This window comes from Anser cygnoides, chromosome 1, assembly GCF_040182565.1.
Source record: "Anser cygnoides isolate HZ-2024a breed goose chromosome 1, Taihu_goose_T2T_genome, whole genome shotgun sequence".
NCBI lineage: Eukaryota > Metazoa > Chordata > Aves > Anseriformes > Anatidae > Anser > Anser cygnoides.
The window spans coordinates 75,998,589-76,017,660 of record NC_089873.1 but is presented as its reverse complement, the minus strand read 5'-3'; the positions used below and the strand labels follow the sequence as shown (position 1 = coordinate 76,017,660).

The 19,072-nt window shown below is 37.3% G+C and overlaps 1 protein-coding gene across 3 annotated transcripts; it reads right to left on the bottom strand.

Moving 5' to 3' along the window:
- Positions 1 to 456: 456 nt before the first annotated feature.
- Positions 457 to 18,345, bottom strand: TTLL1 (TTL family tubulin polyglutamylase complex subunit L1). 3 transcript variants are annotated; one of them, XM_013184596.3, is made up of 10 exons: positions 18,225 to 18,345; positions 15,447 to 15,579; positions 13,446 to 13,654; positions 11,224 to 11,404; positions 10,038 to 10,172; positions 9,774 to 9,882; positions 6,325 to 6,468; positions 4,504 to 4,590; positions 3,220 to 3,383; positions 457 to 1,712 (listed from the first exon to the last, which is right to left on the bottom strand). In XM_013184596.3, exons 2-10 carry the CDS (start codon positions 15,557 to 15,559, stop codon positions 1,583 to 1,585), a joined length of 1,272 nt encoding a protein of 423 aa, XP_013040050.1. In that variant the 5' UTR covers positions 15,560 to 15,579; positions 18,225 to 18,345; the 3' UTR covers positions 457 to 1,582. The 3 variants fall into 3 exon arrangements, with proteins under 3 accessions (XP_013040050.1, XP_013040051.1, XP_066846439.1); XM_013184597.3 differs by lacking the exon at positions 18,225 to 18,345 and adding an exon at positions 18,073 to 18,203; XM_066990338.1 differs by lacking the exon at positions 10,038 to 10,172.
- Positions 18,346 to 19,072: the final 727 nt, after the last annotated feature.

The following is a 19,072-nucleotide window of genomic DNA, read 5'->3' as shown; positions in this document are numbered from 1 at the left end:
AGTCCATTGTTTTTAAAAAGAAAGTGGAGTGAGATCAGGAAGAGAGGGTCACCATAACTAACTGCAGTCTCTGATTTCTTGCTCTTTAAAGAGCACTGTATTATTGAATCCATGTTTGTGTCAGCAAGATAAGTTATTAATAATACACTTATGGGAGAGGTTAAGTTTAATTTGCATGCACTTAAGTGGCCTGCCACATAGAAAGGTGAAAAGCACTTAGCCTGCTCTGGCAAGCAGAAATGGAGTATCGCTGCACTAGTGGTATCCAGATTAGAGTGTATTATGGTTGCATGGATACTTGCAACTTCAAGACTCCTTTGTCTCTCTCTCCGTAATCCTCCACTATCCAAAAAAAAAAGGGGGGGGGGAGGAGATGATCAGAGCTGCGCATCCATACATATATGAATAACAGCCAAACAGCTGGTAGAAATGCAAGTGGAAAACAAGAGCCACTGACAGACTCAACTAGTTTATTTATATACTACAATGTTAGAAGGCTGAAATACCTATTTTTAACTTTTGCTCTATATATTTTGGTAGCTAATTATCACAGATTTTGATACAAGAGCTACTAGAAATAGCTTATCATATTCAACAATATTTTTGTTATAGTACATACAAAATATACAAAAATATCCAGATATTCTACTTACATGCATAAATACATGAAGAGACTCTGGTGCAAATAGAGATATATAGCCAGTCTCAAGCACTGAGATTTATTACAGTATGTAATTGTTCTGTCTGATTTTCCAAAGATACATTATCTTGCAATAAAAGTGAACAGCTAGTCAAATAATGCATCAATTTACCATATTAAATATTTCCTTTGTACATGAAACTTTTACCGTTAAAGAGATATCAGCTCAAAACATTCTAAGGGAAAACAAAAACAAAATGATCAAAAAACCCTCAGCATATAAAGATTTACTTTTCAAGTTCTTAAGACTGTTTGTAAATCATTGACTCCATGCACTACTATTTTCTCTCATTACTTTTTTTTTCCTTACTAGCAAGAAGCCATCAACCATCATTCTGGCAATACTTATCCTCACCACTACCACCCGTTCACAGAATCCGTATCTCATTTATTACATAGATGTAGAGATAGGCTACTATTGAAAATAAATTATATTCAGAGCAACAAGTATCTTCTTTCAGAACATATTTTGAGTTGTCATCTTTATAAAGAAACCTTTTAATCATTGCTGAGAGTGTATTGGTTTCTTCAAAGTCTGAATATATATGCTTCTAAAAGTTCAGAATTCGTTGTTTTTCAGAGAACTACTATAAGCACATGCACAAATATCCTTGCATGAAATTAGTTTTTTATATATATGCATACATTTTTTATATATATATATATGCACATGCATGTGTATAATTATTATAATTGGCAAGTCAGCACATGTATAGTACAGTTCCTGGTTTTAGAGTATATTTCATTTCTTTTCAAAAGCCGTATTGTCCTCCTTTAATACTTCCCACATACAACATACCAAAATAGAGAAATTGGTTAATGATAATCGCCTTTTTGTTCATGATGTTGTCCTACCACCAGTGTGGTTGGGTTTTTTAATCATTATTTCCAGGTGGTCAATATAGGCTTTCCCGAATCTCTTGCACGACCTCCTTTTGTTCCAGTGGATTGCCCAGAACGACTTCGCAAGTCACGATCAGGACCATCACTTTGCGCCATCTCTTCATCATATCTAAAAATAAGACAATGTGTTCAGTACCTTGTCCCACTATTCACTACACAAACAACAAGTCTTCCATATTCTGTTTTGCTTAATATTTAGCACTGGCATTTAATACAAGCTGTTTTATGCACATGTTTACATGCACATAGTTTGCGATACAGCTATTATTCAAGGAAATTTACCACCACATGATTTTAAAATACAGATCAACCAAAACATCTTCAGCTACTTTTTGTAAGCAACAAATTGTTTGGCAGCTTTAGTTAAACTCCTGAGTTTGTGAAATTTCACAAGCGTGAAATGTTCTTCTGTATTTCTCCTCAATATTGCTACTGCAGACCTGTGGTTGAGCAACAACATCTGATTGCTGGCCATTTAATGAAGTCTTAAGTTATTGCTTCAAACAGAGGGATGCTAACTGCAATTTCAGAAAACTCCAATGTTGCATCAGTGAGCAAGTAGGGAAAGAATGAGCTGAACAAACTGTTTAAATTAAATGCATTTGATGACATGTATTTTGTAACACTTAACCACAGTGACAAGTAGTTCTTTAAATATCTAACCACATTATAGTCTCAGATAACTTCAGTATACACTTACCTTTCAGTTGTTATGGAAATTTTAAGCAGGAATTGGCTATGGACGTATAATTATCAAAAGATAATACTACAATATTTTGTAGATCAGTCGTAGAACAGGCATAATATATGTTTAGTTACATTGTTGTATAGGTATTTGTAGCTACCACATATAAAACATTAACTGAAATTTAAATCGTAATTCAGCTGACACTTACATATATAACTGATTTTACTAACATATCAAAAGAGTGTAAAACTGGTATGAACTATTGGATCAACTGTGTACATACCACATTCCTGACATCCTAAACAATTGTAATATAAATAGACTTGAGAACCTATGTGAACATTCTTTCAATAAACATGAGAAATTGTCATCAACATGGTATTCAAGTGTTCCTCTGCATCCTAGATAAATTCTTCAGACACTCCAACATAAAGATGTCCATCTCCTTGATTTCTCCCTTTGTAATACAGATTGGGGAATTTTAAAAATACCTGGCAATACATTATTATTATTACATCCATGAATGACAAGAATTAAGTGGCATCATTTCTATGAACTGAGAGGTAATAGCTATTTGATACAAATTTTATCTATTTAACTACAATCTGTATGTTACACTCAAGAAAATTAAACTCTACGTATGTAGAAGACAAACGCTCTCTTGCTTCTATCCCTCAAATTCAGCTTCTGGAAGCTCACTACACCCAGCGGTTTATTAGACAATTTAAGTTCCCTCTGGAGATAAAGGATGTACTCCCACCTCCAAAGCTGCTAATGCAGCCCTAAAAAATGAAGTGCTATCTTTCTGTCCATTTTTCCCATATGAATGAATTAAGTTTACTTTTTTTAATGTGCAGTGTAGACCACAGAGATAAAGTGGAGCAACTGAAAAACATTTGCATTTATATAGAACATTGATAAAACTTACAAGACTTCATAATTGCCAAGAACCTCTTTTGGTGGAGATTTATTCCATTTACAGTCTGGAATTTCCCCATTTGGCACAGCAATGTTAAGTGTGTCATTAATAAGATTGTACTTCAAGATGCGATCATTAGCCGTACTGGAAGTAAGAGAAGGGGAAGCATTAACCTACAAAAAAAAAGGCAGCATCAATTTTTTGAGTAGTACAGTTCTCTAAACAGCACTTGTGATGACTACACATACTATTTGGGAAATGAAGAATCAGCGTCTCTAAGCACATCTTTCTGTTCCTCAGATGTTGAATGGAATCCCCCGTTGGGCTTTTTTTTTTTTTAACTTAAAAAAAAAAACAACACTACGTGTCTGCAGTGCCAGAAGGCCTTGAAGATTTTTCCTGAGACTAAGTTCACCAGGTTTCAGAAAAACAGATTTTTGTTTAGTTTTCTAAGCTTCCATGGATACCAAAACCATAAATTTCAGTGCCTGGTTCACTCCAACAGTTGCTACATACAGGAATCTGTAGGCTTATTCTAGTTAAACAGCTTTTATTTATGTTCTTAATCCAAGTTCTCCCCTGTTAAATTGTGAGCTGGAGAAACACATATGCTCCCTCTCTATTCAGAGCACTAAATTGGATTTTTTTTTTTTTTTTAGCTAAGGCTAAAAGTGGGGTTAATTTTAACATATCTCTTGTGTTCCACGTTTATTACAAAGAAGTGGTATCAGAACAACAAACAGCTTTGCTCTTTCAGTAGGATTAAGGAAGAGGGCTAGATAAAATTTTTGTTGAACACACAGATCCAAAGTTAATACACTAAAGAGAAATTTATGTGAAAAAAGAAGCTTTCCAAATATCCCAATTATCCTGTATATGCCTCCCCTTTCTTTCCTCCTAACCTGCAACATTAATGACATGACAGCGCTCAAGACTTGGTAAGCTCAATGTTATGCTGCATCGGGCCAATGTCAATTTTCCAGCTACTGATACATTAACTAAGAGGGCTGCTAATATTCAGACTGCCTCTGAAGTCTAATTGTGTGGATGCTCCGGATTTGGAAGACAAAACAGAAAGCCACAAACACACAAAAAAAACAAACAGAAAAAAAGCACACAGTAGCTTGGTCATCACATGGTCTATTTTACTTTCTGACATTTTGCCTAATCCACTTACCTAAAGAACAGAAAGACAAAGCTTAAAAAGAGAAAACCAAGTAGATTCCTCTGTAGTCTTCTACTCTGTGATATAAAATTAGTAAGAAGTTATTTCCATATTTTGTGTAACTTTACCTCAATTAGCCATGGTTTAAGCTTGTCATCAATGATAATGTCATATCCATAGCATTCAAAGCAGTGTTTATCATTATTCATTACAGGCTAAAAAAAAAAGACAAAAATGTATTAAGAACAACCAATTTGTAAGTAACCTGATTATGCACTTGATTTGCTATAAGTGACAGGACTGGATTACAAATCTTCTACAACATAAGCTAATGTAACTCTAACATAAGCTACTAATAAGTTCAGGATTCTCCCCACACTCAACTCCAAAGTACACATTTCAATATTAATGATTGCATTAATGCCAAGGACTGTTACATTAGTTTTCCATCATGCTTCCAGCTTTAAAATAAGCGTTCTCCCATTTTTCAAAAGCAGTAAGAATATCTAAAACCTAAATATATCTGGAGAAATTGGGAAGTTTTCAAGTTTACGTAACATAGCTTCACATAAACATAAATTCTTTAAACTTCAGAGATGGAAGACTTATTCAAAGACATTTCTTTTACTGCAGAAAAGTAAGGTCAAACAATTACCAGATATTTTTAAAAACTATTATTAGCTCAAGCCATCTACGATCTTGAAAGCTAAGAGAGACAAAGGATCATGTTGTACATAGATACACATCCTCCACTCAATTTTCCAGCATCTGCAAAGGATTTTCAGTATGCACGCCAAGACTTTTATACAAATCTCATCAGATCTTTTAAAGAAACCTTTGTAACAGGTTAGAAACATGATTTCCTCTCCTACATTAATAATGAAAGCTTTTCATTTCTTCAGAGAATGAAAGAGGGGTAAGAGGAAAGAGCATCTCTTATTACATCTGTCATTCTCAGACACAAAGAAGTACTGAAGCTGACCAAAACATTTCATCCTCTATATTCTAAACACTTTTCTTCTCCTAAGGTTCTGCAAACATTTAGATCAAATACCTTTTCTTCTCACATCTGTTTTCAAATATGATTGGATAGCAGACGCTGAGGTGAGCCCCACTTCCCCACCTCCCACTGATTCTAGCTTCATGACCTTGTCCCTCTTTCTTGTGCTGATTCTGGCATTCATCTGATCCTTCAGTGAGGTCATTCAGCTTATAACACTGGCAGAATACCAACCCATCAATAAAATAGTAATTTTTCAGTTGGACAAGTGAGATGATTCAACTCCCAATGGTGCCAGGACCAGCCCAAAAAAGATGATGAGACCATGCACTTGAGAACAGGACAGCCCTTCTTGGCAGCAATAAGCTCTTCAGTTACCCCAGTTGCCCCATGGAGCAGTACCTGCTCTCTAATGTAATCATGGACTATTACCCAAACACTCAAAGGTCACTCAAGCAGAGGACTATCATATTTAAATCAAAAAAAGTAAGTGTATAACAGTTCATGATAACTATGTGACTAGTATATAGAAGAGCTGAAAGTAAGTTACGTAAGTCTGCTAAACTAATATCCTTACATTTTGATTGATAAATTGTCCTCCACAGCTATTTTTTCTTTGACATATTTGTTATTGCTGAAATGACATCATGAGCCTTGGCAGAGCTTAATACTATTCACAAGGGCACTATCAAGTCATATTAAATAGTTCAGAGAGACCTGAAGGAGAGAGATTCATTCAGCTCTTCAATATGCACACACAGCTCGCCCACCCACCCAAGATTCAAATTCACCCAGCTCAAACAAATCAACAGATCACAGAATTGCAGGAATCAGCATCAACACTGTCACTCAAATAGCAGGAAACAGATTTCAAGGATTTTTTGGTGGCAAGCTCACTTGCATGGTTATGAAAAGTCTACACTAGCAGCATTCCCAGAACAGTACTCACCGCAACGGCTTTCAGGGACTGCACAATTATCCAGTGAATTTCATCAAATAATTTGTTCGTCACTTCCTTTCCACGGGTGCTTTCTAGATACAGGCGTAAGTTACTCACTGTCCACTTGCCTCCATGGATATGATTGTAATCATCCTGAAGAGTTGCACGGTTAATTTAGTCTAAGATTTTGAAGTTGTTCAGCAGTTTTGTTTCATCCACACAAAAAGTCCACTTATACTTGCATACAAATGTTGTTTTAAAAACAAACTCAAATTGCTTTTACTCTATTTTACAGCTTTATGCAGACTTCATCTTTAAACTGCCCTCTACATAAACAACCATTTTTATTATAGCCATATGTTTACATCGCACTTCACAAATCAAGTAATAAAGCTGGACTTAAAAGAAAAAAAGTACTTCAACAGTTTAATAGCAAAATCTAAGTTTCGACTGGGAAATCTAAGTTTTGAAGTGTGACAAGAGAAGACTGAACCTTTTTCCTCCTCTGGAGAAATAGTTAATAATAGCTAAATTTCACTAAAGTTAGCAGTTCTAAAATGTAGCACTTATCTGGGTTTACTCATTTAAAATATGACTTGTCTGTTTCCTCAAAAGACAAGCATGGTATATTCTTAATGGTACTACTGACAACAGCTGCATTAATGAAGACAGTGAAATAACACCTGAATTACTCTCAAACAATTTTTCAGGTAATTCAGTACTTTGCTATAGAAAACACATTAAGTGCTGCTGAAATAGAACAAGGGAAAAAAGGAGGTTGCTATATTTTTGTCTTTTCAGAGGCTATCAATGTCCTGCAAGATATTCTCGCTAAACGGAAGGACCAAAGCAAACTGATGGTGTTCTTACTGATGGAAAGATATTTTCAGTCCTCAAATAGCTCTCAGGACAAGGACTTTATCCCTTTTTAAAGATTTTCCTCTGAGCGTTTATAAGAACAATTGTATGCCTGCTAAATTATAAAACACTGAATGCCTAGAGTAGAAAAAAGTTCTTATAGGAATGAAACCTTTCATCTTGTAAAAAAAGGTCAGAGAAACCTCTATCTATTTTTAGTTTTTTGTTTGTTTGGTTGGTGTTTTGTTTTGTTTTCCTCCTCTCCTCTACAGCTTCCCCCATAGTAAATTTGAAAGACTATACAAATAAAGATCTGAAACATGGTTCTCAGGACTTGCATGGAAAAAATGTCTTAAGACCACAGATTCCAGAAAGGGGACAGAGATCAAAGTTTCAACCCACTTTGCATTTCAGAATAAATACTCAAATCAAAATAGAATCATTGAATGGTTTGGATCAGAAAATAGATTGCAACTGTATAGAGCTTTGCACTGTCACAACTATTTAATTAAAAATATCAGAACAAAGCAGAATATTGCAGGCTACATGGACGATTGCTAACAGAAAATTGAATAGAAGAATTACTGTTGGTTTTTTTTGCATTACATATGCAGTGAATAATGATTTAGAATTATATTTTCTGGCACAAATATTACAATGTGTATACTTAATTACCCTCCTTCCCTTTACATTACTTTTTCTCTCTCCCTGATATTGAATTATAAGCTTTTCAATTTAGTGATATTTTCCCATGAGCTTGTAGGATACAAATAAAGTAAAACTCCAGGGTTCACGTAGGGTTTAGAGTAGAGATGAAAAGCTAGAAACTAAGAGCCTTTCCAGACCTCATCATAATTTTGATAAATCACTTGACAGTTCAAATTAGGTGGTTCTTCTAAAATTGTACAGCTTAGTTGCCTCTGAAGTTGCAGACATGTTTAAAACAGAAGGAAAGATGGGACAGACAGTGGCTAAACTTTTCTCACCTCTTTCTGGAAGACTCAACAGGTATTAATGGTTCAACATTTCTAAAAAAAATAAATCTTTCAAATGCTCCAGTAATGACTGTACATTTTTATGCTGATACTTCTATACCCATTTCTGTTGTCCTTTCTTCTTTCAAGATGACCTCACTACTTATTTTCACTTCTACTTTTATTTGGGAGAAATACTGAAGTTCTTGGGAGAAATACTTTAGTTGGTGTAGATGAAAGGGTGCATAATAATGGGATAGGCAACATATCCCATGCCTCATCTCTTCTCTGTTACTGGCAACAGCACCATGATTTATGCTCTTACATTGTACGGGAACTGTTTTACCGCAACTCAGTGTGCCCTGTCAGATCATAAGATCTCTGAAGCACTTCACAAATCAGCATCTGAGCAAGAAAACGTTTGCAGTGCTAAAAGTGTTACATTTTGACACTTACTCTAGCTAATAATTACCACCATAGGTGACATTTACAATTCACACCTTTGTTACAGGAATATCCGGATAAAAACAGTTCTGTTATGCTGCTATAACAGTTACAAGCTATAGCTATATGTAGGTTATAGCTATAACTCCTAACAGTTCTGCTATAACTTACAAAGCAGTAAGACACAAGGCACATTTTTCTTGTGCATGAGCGTGCATATACATATATGTACATATTTTCAATGCTCTTAAAAAAATAAACCCCACAAAATTGGGAAGTAAAACAATGGAGTTTTAATCCCTGCTACAGAGGCACGTTTTACAAATCACAGACATCTGCTAAAAATGCAGAAGGGACAGCCATTATCAAGTGAATTCCCTGAAGGAACAAGTTTTGGGCAGTGATACTGCATGTCCACCCGTTTGTTTCACCCCTAACCCACTAGCCTTTCCTTTCACTGGTGAATTTTAGCCTATTTTGACAGAGGGAAATGCTGTCAAAGCTATCAGGCTTCCACATATTTTATGAGCATCAATGGCAAATTACAGGACGGAACTGTTCTTCAGGCAGAACTCCATCATTGTGCATTCAAGAGGAAGCCACCAGCTGGCCAGGCAGCAAACAGTTATCACTAAACTCACAACTGCATGTTCCCTTTTTCACCAAAGAAAGCTGTGGGGGGGGAGGAGGGGGACGACACCACGACGACGACACATAGGAAGAAGGTGGAAGGCACTGTGGTAAATAAGTGCTGAAAACCGGAAAGCTGAATTAACTGGATAGGTGAGAAAGAGGGAAGGGGAGATCAGGAAGGAGATATTCAAGTGCCATTATAAAATACAAATCCACAGGAACCAGGCTTCATTAATTCCACTGCTCATAGACTGAATTGCTAAGTGAGCATATTAGCATTTAAATGACAGGAGACTTGGAAAGAAATTGCTTTCAACTACTGCAAGTCAACACTGAAGATATCACAGTCTATTACAGAGCTTGCAACTCATTACCTTGCATATATTTTATCTACAGTCTTTTAAAAATTATTTATTTAAAGATCAAGTAAGTAATTTAATTGCAAGCTGATGAAAAAATGACAAAAAGCCTTTTTATTCCAAACTTTTGCGACAATTCAAGAAAACCAGTCTTCCTATGAAAAAGCACCTAAGAACACAGTACACTTACCCCATGTTTCTGAATGGCAACATTTGTAAGATGTACAAACATGTTATCCAATTCACTTGTACTTGGTGTATATTTTACTGTGCAAAACCGGCAAAATCCAAGTTTATACCTTAAATGCAAAAAGTCATTAAAGTTTAAACCCCAGTAGGAAGTAAGTAAAAGATCATCTCAGGACACCATGTACATGTTAAACTTCTTTGTGCAACAATGGCAACGTTATTTTGACTACATTAAACATTAATATACAAACACATACGATCTTACATGTAACATCTCAGAGGGCGATAGGTAGATACTAAAACATACAGACGAAGGTCAAATTTCTTTCCTCCAATTAGTAATGGATTGTTGATATATAGAGAAATCACATAAGCTTCTTTGGAAGACTGAGATACAAACCTGTAAGACATCAGTAAGGTTTCAGAATGTGACAACTGTAAACGTTATAACAGGATAGATCTTTTTCTTCTTTAGAAGCAGCCTGTGATTTTGAATTGACTGAAATCTTGTATCTTATTGGCAATGCAATGTTTTAAGTTATACTGGTTAATAAAACATGCTTGGCATCCATCATTACGTACCAAAGAAAAAAAAGTTAATACAAAACACATGGCTGAGATTTCCAATTAAATTCAGTTTTGAAGTTAACAGAGTAGCTAACTGAGCCACTCAGAATGCAGTTCTACAAACCAGCCTTTTCCTTTGAGAGCATTTACAGCTAATCAGAGTTCAGAAAAGCAAAGAGTACATATTACATTACCTTTGTTAGTCAAAGCCTTGTATTCCTAGAATGTTTGTATTTATGCATAGCTTGCAATTGCAAAGCTAGCTTTCAAACTGTGACATTCTTCAGATTCCAAGGTAAATAGAAAAAAATACTCAAGGGAGGTTTAGCCAGTCAATTTATAACCGAAAAAAATAGCATTAGTTGTGTGATCAAAACTTTTATTAGTCAGAGGAAAACACAGATTGCTAAACTGTTAGATCCATTTGGAAGTAGGTCACCAATGTAAGGTGTATTACTTTGTGCTCCAAACAGATCACGTCTTTATTTCCCAAAAGCACATTCCTCCTTTGTATTAGTTTAAGAAGTGAATTGATACATATTAAATACAAACTGCTCAGGGAAAGATTTTTTTCCTCACTTCCTGTTATTTAACACTATGGAGCAGAGCAATTTGTTTTTGCAAGTTATTCGTCCAACACTAAAAGCATTTTTTATAGAGAATAGTTATTCAAAAATTTTTTTATACCTCCTCGCACCAAAATAAATCTTACTAAGACTTGTTTGAAGGAGGAAGCCAGATAATTGAGATGAAATGCAAAACTATATAATGACAAAGCAATAGTAATGAAATACTTTTCCCTGTGCATCGGACAACTAGCATGTTCATGTGGTTCACCTGATTATACAAAGTACAACAAAGGGTTTAGTCTTTAAAGCACTTACGAAGATGTTTTGCTATCTCGAGACCATTTTTTAATTTGAGAGAGTTTATTGATTAGAAATATTCCTTTTCCTTGAGCTTTACCACAAGGTTTCATAATCCAAGTGCTGGAGGGATTTTTTCTGAATTCTTCAACAAAGAGATTATAATCGGCAGGAAGCATAAAAGTAACAGGAACAAAATCTGAGTTAAGAGAAAAAAAAAAGGTTCACGATTAAGGACGCTGTATCTAAGAAGACTATTCATGAATATAGGGTAAAAAATAATTTCTTGGTTCTCAATTTTTCCAATCTGGCATGATCCACCTTCAATAAAACTCATGTTGCTTTTTAATCTCATTTAGTTCATAGTTTTTACTTAAAGAATTGCTAAATATTGCATGCTGCTAATTTCAGATTAGCAGACTTTAATTCATATGGATTATTTTTCTTCTGTTTAAATGATGTGCAATTAGAGTATTAGACACCATTCCAACTTAACTTATATTAGCAAAATTTCTCGATTTCATATGCTAGCTTTTATCATTCTTCAAATCTCTGTATATGCAAAAATCCTAATGTTGATGTTTCCTCTTTGGATGTGGTATTTTTTGTTTCTGTGTAACTTCCATTAGTCATTCTTTGCTCCCATACCCAGTATTACCATGCTCGCGGAAATCTAAAGAAAAATATTTCTTGCTTTTCGCTATCAGATTATTCTCAGTTTCATCCATAAAGCAATGCTTCTTTCTTACACAGATGAACAGTGCTTTTTTTCCACTTGCCCCAGATGTAAATCAGTTCAATGTCTCCATCTCTATTTCACTCCAATGCTTTCCGACCTCTGTAACAACTTTGCTCTCCTTACTCCCAACTTACTCCTACTCCTACTTTGTTTGTTTGTTTTGAAGGGGTAGTGGCTTTTTTCCTTTGGTTGGTTGTGGTTTTATTTGTTTTTTTGCAGGGGGGTGCGATGGTGGTGGATTTTTTGTTTGTTTTTGCTTGTTCTTACTTGTTTTTAAACTTCATTTTCTAGCAGTCATTACCAGTTCTCCAACTTCCCCTAAATTTCTCCTCTGAAGAGTTTATCCATTCAATTCTGTCTGGAACCTTTCTACAAAAGATTATTTTAGTTTTTGCTCCAGTATAGGATTTCCAGATAATGTTTTTTCACTTTTGATTTAAAGAAACTCCAGCCCTTTCTGATATGAAGTTTTAGGGCCCTTCAGTTCCACCACTGATCTTATAGCAAAATACCTTAATGCCACAATACTTCCCTCTTTAAAATAGGGATAGATACATATGCAAATCTATTTCTGTATATCCTTACATTTAGGAATAATAATTTCATGATTCTTCCTTATGCTTATAAATAATCATTTCATGATCATTTCCATTCAGCCCATGTTGCTTCAGCTAATGCTGCACTGGTAAGTTCAGTCTTCATTAAGAACCTTACTGCTTACCAAACCAAGCTTAAACACAACTTTCACACATAGTAACTGGATTTGTTCTCTTCCCTGAACAGTGCTATGTACTAGTAAGAACACAGTGGAGGAAACACCCAGTGTGACAGAAACAGAAATGTTCAATCTTTTAGTCCTGTCTTGTGTCTAATTTCAGCAAAGTTCTTGAATAGGTTACATGACCTCTACTTCTCTCGATTTGTGAAATATTAGCCCTTATCCTTCAAAACAAGGTTTGTGAAAAGCTTTGAAAATACAGAATTTCATATTAAATGTTTGCAACTACTGTTTTTAATCACTTTCCCTACTCTTGTGTTTCCTTATGCTCTAATGGCAGGTTTGTGGGAAGGGAAAAGGAGGAAAAGACAGGGAAAGAAGGCTGTTATGTTTGCAGAACAGAGTAATTTTAGGATAGAGTACACTTTATTCTATTTAACTGACTGTTAGTGACAGAGCATCTGCAGATAGTCATTTTAGCATTGGAACACTTCAGAAATTCAGAAAATTGAGCTGTGCTGCAACTAGATTACTTTTACGTGATGATCCAAACACATCAATTTTAGGTCTCCAAAAGCAACCTGGTAAAAATAGGCAGCTTTGGTTGCACATACTTCTTGCAAGCAGCAGTTTTTCTTACTGAATTCATTGCACAAAACTAGCAACTTGTAAATTAGAATAATTTGTACATTAACGTGCTGTTCTGTTACTGTTTCAAGTTACAATGCCAACAGGTCACTGACCACACAGAAAACAAGATTAAAGCTGATAAGAACCACATACCCAAATAAATATATTTTCCATTTTCATCCTTTTCTGCAAGAGGACTTCCTTCTTTCTCAAGTTCTCTCCTATATCGCTTGATATTTTTTACCATCAAATCCTTTCTGGTCAGCTCATAGTGGTTGGGGAAATGATTGACAATTTGGTCATCAGAAAGACGGTAACCAGTTTCCACACTGAAAACATTTCTGATCGTTTGTACGCTCATCCTGAAGGCAAAGACAGATACCAAATTACTTTTCTCAAGAAACACAACCCAGGAGGACAAAGTTGTAACAGTGTTACCTTTACTTCATCTTCTCCCTCTCACTGTTTTCTCCCCCTTTCACACTCCTCTTTCATTGCTCTATGTAGTAAAATACTTTGCTGCAGTGACAATACAACATACTGAACCCCTGTTAGCAAGACCAAATGAAATCCTGCCAGAGGTTGTCTCAGTCCGTCTGCTACTCAAATTTGGGCAGATGGTGAGGCAAGTAAAATGACAGCTTGGACCTAGTGGACTCTGGCTTGTTGATGACAGACAGGTCAAATCCCAGCAGGGCCTACAAATGACTGATATGCACCCAAATACTACAGAGGCATCTTTCTAAATCTATTGGTTTGCTCTCTGGAAGCTCAGGTTTCCTCTTAAAAAAAAAAAAAAGCCACAAAAACAACCTCATACTGACCACCTTGCTATCTGAATTCCAAAGTACTTCAAGTACATGAACAGTGAATCACAGATCTTGCTAAAAACATCCATAAATGCCAGAGCAGAGAGCTGCGGTGACCAAGTCATCAAATCAGTTATCTACTTCATTTTTCACAAAAGATAAGAGCAGAGCCACAAATACAAAGTTTTTTTTTTCTTTTGTACTAAAGGTGTCACACTGGAAATTTAAGATTATTTCCTGAATGCATCAATCTGCTGTTATCATTTCAGGAAGAAAACAAAACAAGTAACAACAGTTTGCATGAGTGTCCTGTTCCCCTACTCCTCCCTCCAGCTGCATTCCAAAAGCACAAGCTGATTACTACATTCCTACTCATTTAAATAAGTGGTTAGCAAAAGGTACATTCAGCAGTATAAAGTGCCATTCTGTCATATTTGAAAGGGACGATATAAATGGCTTGGCTTACCTGAAGAGGTACTGTTTCTACCATTTAATAAATTACTGCATCATAGCACAGCACTGCAGTCTTGTATTAGACAAACTCCATTACCTTGATTTAATTTCATATTCACCTTTCAGCATTGAAATGTTGAAAAATTAGTTTGCATATAACTTTTTACTATGAGGAGAAGTCGAGTGCAGTTCTCAAGGCCTTTACTACAAGAGCTTGCACTCTGGTAACAGGGCAAACCTCTGCTACACTGATAAAAGAATGTTGTATCATATATTAGAACCATGTACTCCTTGATCATTTTGCTTACATCAGGTTGTCAAAAAAATTTAGGTAAAGGTCCATTCAAAAATTCCAACTGGGCCACAAAAACCCTCCTACAGTAGAGTATACAGTAAGCAGACTTTTTTCCCAAGAAATTTGAATAAAATCAGATATCACATTTCAAAACGAAACAAAAAGACACCCCACTGGCTACAGCCTTTGCCCTGGTGTTTTTACAAATGGTATCCTCAGAAGCGATTGTCATCTTACTAGGTTAGTGGCTTTCCAATGCCTGACAAAACCTTTATGAAACTGGAAAGACATACAAGGTCATTAGCATGGGAAAGGATCCATGCGGATAGGACCTCCTGTCTCGAGGAAACCTAATGACTTTAGCAGGCCTACACAGCTAGAGGAGAAATCTACTAATACAAATCTCAACAAAGGATCAGCAATAGCATAAGAAATTACAGGAGCAATGAAACAATGTTATGCTCTTAGGAACACTTCAGTAAGTTAATGTGTGCATCTTTTATTTTTAAATATGCATTTTGTTATATTACTAATGGTATTAACAGAAGACATTAAAATACTTCACAAATTTAGAAATTGCTATTTTAACGTACTTACCAATAAAAATTCCAGTCTTCATTTTCTGCCACCTGAATCCAGCCTCTTTTTTCAAAGTTGTTTATTAATACAGATTTTTCTATGTCAGTTACCCACTTTACTTTTCCTGCCATTATCCCACAGCAGGATCAACCTGTTAGCAAAGAACAGTGTAAAGGTGTGAAATGGATAACAAAAGGAGAGAAAAAAAAAACAGGACAGTCAAAGGGGAAGAGAAGTGGCACCTAGAGAGCGCTTTAACTTCAGAAAGATGGGAGAAGTAAATCAATGTTAAAAAACAATGAAAAGAATGTCCTAAGTTCAGACTGAGAGCCCACATTTGTCAACTGGACAACTACAAACCAGAACAAGTCTAGTTACAAGGATTTTCCATGCTCTCCAGCCAATTCACTTTTTATGAATGGGTGCATAGCTCACATCTCTCCTTAAACACACTAACGACAGAAATCACTATCATATGTTTACTGGGTGCTGTTTATGGAAAAAAAAAAAAGCATAGAGCACAGACTGTTTATTACTTCTAACCAAGACTTATATGCAATTACATTTTTAATTTTGTTTTGAAGCGAGACAGTTCACATGGATCACTTCACTCACCAACTGCAAACTAAATAGAAGTCTCCAAAAAAAAAACCCTTACACTCTCAAGGAACAGCATGCTGTAATGTAAGGAGAAGAACCAAAGTAACATTACTAACTTTTTATTGTCTTCGCTGTATTTCATGTAGCTGTGATTTTGCCTTCTGCTCTAGCTGCTGGGGCACAATAAGCTGGTATCAATAAACCCTTGAAAGCAGACTTTCCCAGACCTAAGGTTATTAAAACAGTTCTCACAAGCTGCATTTCAACTCATGACGTCTAGGTGTCACTTTCTATACTAGATCTCTCTCACTTGTCCACATCGGCCTTTCCCCTCCCTTAGGATCTCAAGACCTGTTGGAAGGGACCTCAAGAGGTCCCCAGTGCAGACTCCTGCTCCAAGAAGGGTTAGGCATAAGGTCTGACCAGGCTGCTCTCAGTTTTATCCAAGCACATTTGGAAAACCTCCAAAGACAAAAGCAGCACAGCAGCTCTAGGCATCCTGTCTCACCACTCAACTGCCCTCATGGGGAAAAGATTTTTCCAGATTCAGCCTGAACCTCCCTTGTTTCAGCTTGTGCTTGTTGTTTCCCATCTTCCCGCCCTTCAGCACCCCAAACAGCTTGGCTATGCCTTCTGGAAAACCTCCTTACAGGTACAGGAAGGTTGCAATTACATGACCACAAAAGTCACCTCTTCTCCAGGCCAAAGGAACACAGTTCTCCCATCTCCTCAACAAAGGACAAGCACTTCAGCCCCCGTGGCAATCCTCTACTGAACTTGCTTGTTTATACGCATCTGCCTTATGCTGGGGGCTCAAGTTATTTTTGTCCATCCTCATATATATATATAGTACTACAGCCTTGCCCTTTCTCTTTGAAAAAAATAAAAAAATAAAAAAAGCCAGGTCTAAAAGATGTAAATAAATGTATAACAAATGCACTGAAGGTGTGAGGACAAGCCAAACATCCACAATTTCTACTTCTCCAAAGGACAAGCTGAAGCTTTTCTGACAGCACTATCATGAGAAAATGATAATACTAATGTCAGGGGAAGACAGCTCTCATAAGCAATTTCAATTGTTGTGTACATTCCACAAATGAGTTTTAAAATTGCAGCCTAGTGAATTTTCATAGCTATCTTACCCAGAAATCCACTACAGAAGAGTACTGATTCAGCAGAAAATCTGAGCCCAAGGCACATTCTTTGGCACGTGCCTCTCCCAAGAACAAAAGCTGCCATGCAAGGAAGGGGGATAGAGCAGAGGTATGCATGCACATAACACCATCTACTGCTCCCTCCACTTATAATTTTCCACCGAAAAAATCAAACTCAAAAATGCAGTAATTACACGAGTAGAGATGAGTAATCAAGGTAATCGAGATGATTTTTGCAACTAAAACAACCCAATAGGTCTTCAGCTACCACAACTGGATGCGGAGACGCGTTCCGCTTCAGTCTCCCTCCACCTAAGAGCCTTAGCTCACGATGCAGCGCTCCCACTATTTCTTTCCTAGTCTATTTAAATTGACATATTCCACAAGGCAGATGTTTACTATTAGGCTTTGGTTTTGAAGCATTTTAGGCCCACTTATTTTTCATTCACATTGGTAAAACAAGCTGAAATCAAGCCTAAATAAACAGTTGGAAAGAGCACATGCAGACTTGCAGCCTTCTTTGTGTGCTTATACAACACATAGTTCTACAAGGTGATGACTTTTCGCTGGGCCTTTTAGACACTACCAAAACAAAAATAAATGAAGCAAAAGGGTTCATTTACTTGAGCTGAAGTACATCTGAATCACAGTCAGTGACTCACTAGTACCACACACCATCTTGTTGTGGTTTTAAAAGCTCAGGAATTAGTCAGCATGGGATAGAATCCTCCTTTCAAAAGGAAATGCGTTAAATGCTACAAAAGCCTTAATTAAGCACACTGTAAAAATGTGAACGAGCCTTAAAACCTGCATGCCACGTCTCTAAGCCACCCCATTAGATCTACCCTCCAGGAGCGGGCGCACAAGGAGACCCTGGGCTAGGCACTCGCCTCACGGGAAGGGCCACGACAGCTCGATATATCGCGATAGCGCCGGCGGGAAGGAAGCTGGACGCCTCCCCCAGTGGCAGCAGCCCCCGGGCCGTGCGGGATAGGGCGGGCTGGGGCAGGAGATGGGGCGCACAGCGCTACCCCGCTCTCACCTGCAGCAGAGAGCAGCCCCTCAATCGCCGCGGCCACGTCCGCGCCCACCACCATTGACCCGCCCCACCCCTTCCGGCGTCGTTCCCTAAGAAACAGGACGCGCGGCGGCAGGACTTCCGGGGGGCCATGGCCGCACTGGTGGGGGGTGCAGTTGCTAGGGAGACGCGCCGAGGCCCCGCCCCCGCGAGCGCCCGGCGCCGCGCAGCGTAAAGGAGCGGACGCCATTTTGTCGGCCCAGCGCAGCGCGGCCTTCGTGGGCTTCAAGGAGGGGGAGGGTCTGCCCCCGCATCGCCTCACAGCGGGGTCCCGGAGCCCGCTCAGCGCTTGCCCCATTCATCCGTGGTTTTGGGAGCTACCATAAAGTCCTTGGGGTTGTAGTTGCCCTGTCTTCTGTTCAGGGAAAAGGTCCTTGATAGACATCTGATTACCAAGTAGATGGCGATTTTCAGAGTCGTTGCCTGACAAAACGTGCCTAGGAATTCCCGGAATGCCTAGAGAGCTTTCACCGGTGCAAAAGCTCAAGTCTCTGTGATTTAACGTATCACATGTTGATCACCATACAGCTATAGGATTTTTTTTTCTGTTGTTGCTATTCTGAAGGAGTGTGTGAATGTTTCCCTGAAATGACCAAAAACTGTACTTCACAGTTAAAACTGTGTGAGAGAAATAATACCTAAAAATTTACAGCATTAGTGCCTGTGTGGAGAAGCCTGATTTACGCATACACAACTCCTTCCAAGATGAGAGATGATGTTAAGACACTTGACATACATCAGAGTTACTGTGGTTGATACGATCAATACAGAACAATAGGGTGTTTCATAATGGACTGAAGATTGAAGGGTCT

What these genes read in the sequence shown, in the direction of transcription:
- TTLL1 (XM_013184596.3), bottom strand. Translation starts at nt 15,559, where the DNA reads ATGGCAGGAAAAGTAAAGTGGGTAACTGACATAGAAAAATCTGTATTA. An exon ending in GAAGACTGGAATTTTTATTG is followed by an intron (nt 13,655 to 15,446) that starts GTAAGTACGTTA and finishes CTTTGCCTTCAG; the next exon opens with GATGAGCGTACAAACGATCA. An exon ending in TGGAAAATATATTTATTTGG is followed by an intron (nt 11,405 to 13,445) that starts GTATGTGGTTCT and finishes CTCTTAACTCAG; the next exon opens with ATTTTGTTCCTGTTACTTTT.